This window comes from Lipotes vexillifer, unplaced genomic scaffold (assembly GCF_000442215.2).
Source record: "Lipotes vexillifer unplaced genomic scaffold, Lipotes_vexillifer_v1.1 scaffold239, whole genome shotgun sequence".
Lineage (NCBI taxonomy): Eukaryota > Metazoa > Chordata > Mammalia > Artiodactyla > Lipotidae > Lipotes > Lipotes vexillifer.
Window position 1 is genome coordinate 1,822,761 of NW_006769620.1, and position 5,000 is coordinate 1,827,760.

The 5,000-nt window shown below is 39.4% G+C and overlaps 1 protein-coding gene across 1 annotated transcript in view; it reads left to right on the forward strand.

The window, feature by feature from the left end:
- Window positions 1-5,000, forward strand: part of MAGI1 (membrane associated guanylate kinase, WW and PDZ domain containing 1) — a 627,906-nt gene that overhangs the window by 528,903 nt on the left and 94,003 nt on the right. Inside the window, 1 exon segment of the mRNA XM_007445682.1 lies at window positions 3-21. Within this exon segment, the coding sequence (XP_007445744.1) occupies window positions 3-21 (19 nt within the window).

The window sequence follows — 5,000 nt, forward strand, 5'->3', positions numbered from 1 at the left end:
AGGAGCTGGACAGTGAACTAGGTAAACCCTCCCAGCCTGCATAACTTGCCCTGGATGCCTTGGTCCCCAGTGACTTGCTTAATCCCTCTGTTTCTTTAGTTTGCACTTCTCCAGTTATGATTTTCATTCTGGCTTAGCCACGAAAGGTCAATCGTATACAACCCATGTGTCCGACTGCAGACATCACACAGAGTTGTAATAAGTTGTGTCTACAAAGAAGTCGTCTGAGGGAATTGGGACTAGAATGAGAGTTAGCAGATCAGTGCCAGATACTCTCGTAAATTGAGGAGTAAGAAAAAACAGGGATAGATGCTTGCCATGTCCCTTGAACTCTCCTATAATCTATCTCGGGCTCATTTCTTTATTTTTTTGGTGTGGGTGGCTTTCTCCATGGGGAATACAGAAAAGCAAAACAAAAATCTTCCAGACTAGCTGAAAGATCTTAGAGTAACAGCAGTACAACAATTCCACTGATTAGCTGAATGGGTACTAAGTCCTAGTATTATGTTGTTACTCAGTCACAGGCTACATGTTGACTTTGTAATCATAGTGAATGGCTTGAAAACCGGATCCTGGGTTTATATGTGTCATTTTCCTCAGAGTGTGTATGTCAATGGAAATCAAGTCTTGATTAGTCCAAGCTCTTGCAGTTCAGAAATAATTTACATTAGCAGATAATTCCAAACTCTTTTATCTTTCCTCTTAGAATATATTGAATTATATTCCCTGCTAAGTTAAATGTTTTATGTTCAGCTTTTTTTTTTTTTTTTAAATAATTTTAATTATTTATTTATTTTTATTTTTGTCTGTGTTAGGTCTTTGTTGCTGAGCACGGGCTTTCTCTAGTTGCAGCAAGCGGGGGTTGCTCTTCGTTGCGGTGCGTGGGCTTCTCATTGCAGTGGCTTCTCTTGTTGCGGAGTGCGGGCTCTAGGCAAGCGGGCTCAGTAGCTGTGGTTCGCGGGCTCTAGAGCGCAGGCTCAGTAGTTGTGGTGCACGGGTTTAGTTGCACCACGGTGTGTGGGATCTTCCCAGGCCAGGGCTCGAACCTGTGTCCCCTGCATTGGCAGGCGGATGCTTAACCACTGCGCCACCAGGAAAGTCCCGAAAGATCTATTTTTAAAGACGTATAATAAATTGTCCTTGTGGTCATTGTGGTAGGAATGACTTGAGATTCAACCTGTGTAACAGAACAATTTGAAACTCATTTTATAAATTAAAAAAAAAAGTATTAATCCAGTGATATTAGATAAAATCATTGAAAAATATAGAACTAGCTTTTCCAGATGAAAAATGAGTGCCTCGATCCTTTGTGGAACCAATTTAAACTACTCTGGCCACCTGACTAATGTGTGTGAGTGCCCACCACTGTGTGTGGGCAGTTGGTGAGATAATTCCACTGTGCATAGCGGGCACAGCCTTATTTGCTTCTGTGGAAGCTTGAATGTTGAAGTTTTCAGGAAAGAATCAGCTGTCTTCTTTTCTCATGTATCTATAACATTGTAGAAACTTTCCTGTGCTGTTAAAGACTCTACAAAGTAAGTTTTACTGGCTCACTTACCTTCTTACCTTCTCTTGGTCAGAGCCACAGTTCTGGGAGATGGTTTGGTGAAGTGGGAGCTGTCTCTGGGGTCAGGGCAGGTTGCCTAGACTCATATCTGGGTTCCACCACTTATTTGCTCTGTGACCTTGGGCAAGTCATTCACCTTCCCTTAGCTTCTTGTTCCTTACCTGTGAAGAGGGGCTGAAAGAGGAGGTCTCATTGGGCTTAAGAGGAGACTTAATAATAATATGTCTTAATATTTGCCCCTGAGATCAGCACATGTTGTTTTTGCCAGTTTTCTGATTTAGTAACTAATTATTTCTTGTTGGCCTTTTCAATGTTTCCTTATGATACTTTTTGTGTTTAATATGGGGCAGGAGTGCAACATGTATACAATAGAAATGGCCCAAATGTGTCCTTATTCACAGACACACACACACACACACACACACACACACACACACACACACAATGCAAGTTTTTCCTTGCATTCACTTCAGATTCCTTTGACAAGCTCACTGCCCATTTTCTTAATAAGAGGATCCTAACTGCAAACAATAGCAACTGTCAGGTTTTCAATGAACAGTTCGATTCCAGATGTGACAAGGAAACCCTCTCTATAATCTGCCTCTGAGAGGCAGCGGCAGTGGGCTTGGGTGTTGGACACAGATCATTTGATTGCAGAATTGTCATTTCTGAACTCTGTTGTCTGGGCTGGGTCACTAGCTCCATTATGCACTTTGGTTTTGCAGAATTTATCACGTCTTCTGCAGTAATCTCCGCAGAATGAAAAAGCACTTGAAGAGCCTTCTTTTCGAATTACAGAGTATTCATGAGACAGGGAAATGAGATTCCCTCCCAATCAACACTGAATTACAGTGTAGAACCATATCTCTGACTGTGAACTTGACTTTCAATCTGTGTGCTGACACAACTCTTGGAACATTTGTCTGCTCCATATTCACTTCCATGGCGATGATTAGTACAACGTGAGATTTTTAGTGGTAGGAACAGCAAGCAAGCAGGCCATATAGATTTGTCCAGTTCGTTTTGGGCTTTCCTAGAAGCGTTGCTATTAGCTGAGCTTAGGTGCCAGGTGCTGTGTAAAAGGTTTTACAAACATCCTTATTTAGTCTACAGTTGACCTTTGAGGTAAATCCAGGACAAAGATGTGGTTTCGAGATGTTAAGTAACTAGCCAAACACTAGACTGATAAAACCTTAGGGCTAAGAGGGAAGAGATATGGGAACATATGTATATGTATAGCTGATTCACTTTGTTATAAAGCAAAAACTAACACACCATTGTAAAGCAATTATACTCTAATAAAGATGTTAAAAAAACAAAAACAAAAACATTAGGGCTAAAGTTCAGACCAACATCTGGACAATCCCGAAAAGGTCTGAGCCACCTGAAATCTCGGTGACATCTTGTACAGACTGTTCTGATGTCTGACAGTTATTAGACATGGGGGTGTGGCTCTCTGTGTATCTTCTTAGAGTAGTTTAGAAAAAAAAAAATTTGTAACGCCATCATTTTCTGGGCTTCAGTATTTTCTGCCATTTTCAACTTTTTAGAACCAAATGGCACATTGGAAGACAAACATCTTGTTTTTAAATCGATGACCCATTTCTATTTTAAGCTTTCAGAGACTAATTCCTATTATTAAGTTAATCACCACATGGGAAGTGAGAAATCTATCTTTTCAATTTTAAATGAGTTTTAGCTGGAAAAACTGGAACGTTTCTGTAGTTTGCTAATCTGTCCCAGAAGATGTTTTTAAATTTACAAACGTCCAGAAATACCAGTTGACCGACCTCATGTCTCAACTCTAGCATGTAAATTGTTGAGTAGGTGACAGGGCAAAGTCAGAGGTGGCTTCTTATCTTGTAGCCTCCTTGGACCTCCATCAAAGCACTTAACCATGTGATGTATGAATTGTCTGCCCAGCCGGTGCACTTGTAATTATCTTTGTGTACCTGGCACCTAGCATACCTTCAGGCAGACAGTAGGCACTAAATAAATGTTTGACAAATAATGGAATGAATTGAATTCTTAAATTTTTTCCCTATTTTATCTGAAGATAATCAGGCCATATATTAAGGTTACAGATTTTGAAAAGAAGTTTGGTTAAACATGATGTGGTACCCTCACACCCACTCACTCTTCTGCCCCATGGCAGCACAAGCATATGCGTGGGCACCAATTTGCATTTTTGTAATCTTCTGATTTCCCAACTCTTTGGAAATGTTTTCCTGGTTCGTTTGCATTTAAATGGTAATTTCCAGCATTGTAAGGGGAAACCATTTCCCAGGCATTTGATTTGCATCAGTCCGCGAGACGCGGTGTATAAAAATGCCAAGTTATATCAACATCTGCACGTTGGCCCTGCCTTGCATTTTAGTAGCTTATGTCTCCCAGAATTCAAAGACTTCCTTAAAACCTGCTAAGTGTTTTGTTTTGTTTTGTTTAAAAAAAGGAAGCAAAGGGGGGAACCTGTCTCTTTGTTTGAAAACAAATAATAGGTGGAGCAAAAACCATGAAATTAATGTCTCTTGATGTGCAGCCAAATCTGAGCAAAACATAAACTTTAAGTAATTAGCCCCTGTGTGTGTATATGTGCACGTGCACATGACTTCATTTCTTACCTTGAACCAAAAAAAAGGGAAAGAAATTTAAGGAGAATTGCTGCTCTGCCTGAAGAATTGTTTAATGACGCAAAATACAATGTAGTTGCTTCTTTCACCAAATTATCTGGTGCAGTGGGCTTTTTCACAGTAGGTTCTTATTATGACCCACCATTACCTAGTTAATGAAGTTGCAACCTTTGATATGAAACCTATGAAGTTCGGTAGAGCACAGGTGAGTTCTCAGAAAGGCACACATATCACCCAATGCCATTTTACCACCACATTTAAAGGAATAAAGTCTACCCACTTAGGTAGTGAGTCTTGGAGAGCAGGACCTGTGTTTCTGCTTTCATAGGCACAGCCCCGGTGAAGATGGGCCTGTCCAGATACAGCAATTGAGTTGTAGTTGTGTGCAATTCAAAAATCCAACTCCATGTGGCCATTTTTATTTACTTGGTAGCATTTTAATTAGGAACAAGGAGAAAATAAGATGCAAATTTTAATTTATTCCAGGGAGAGCAGAAAGGGCACTATTGTATTGAAAATGAAAGGAAACATTCCTCCATTTTTGCTTGTGTGATAAGGTAGTCTAGCAATAAAATGAGAAAACAGCAAATATTTAAAATAGGAACTAGGCGTTTGAGGCAAAACTTAACTATATTTCCATTAAAATCTCATTTAATAGTTGATTTAGAATGAAGGCACCTGAGACTGCATTTTATTAAGTTTCATTTGCTTGTGCAAAATATCAGTAAAGAATTGCTCTTTGTGTAGAAAAATACACCAATAAAATAATTCTCACTCTTTTTTTTTTTTTTTTTTTTTTTTTT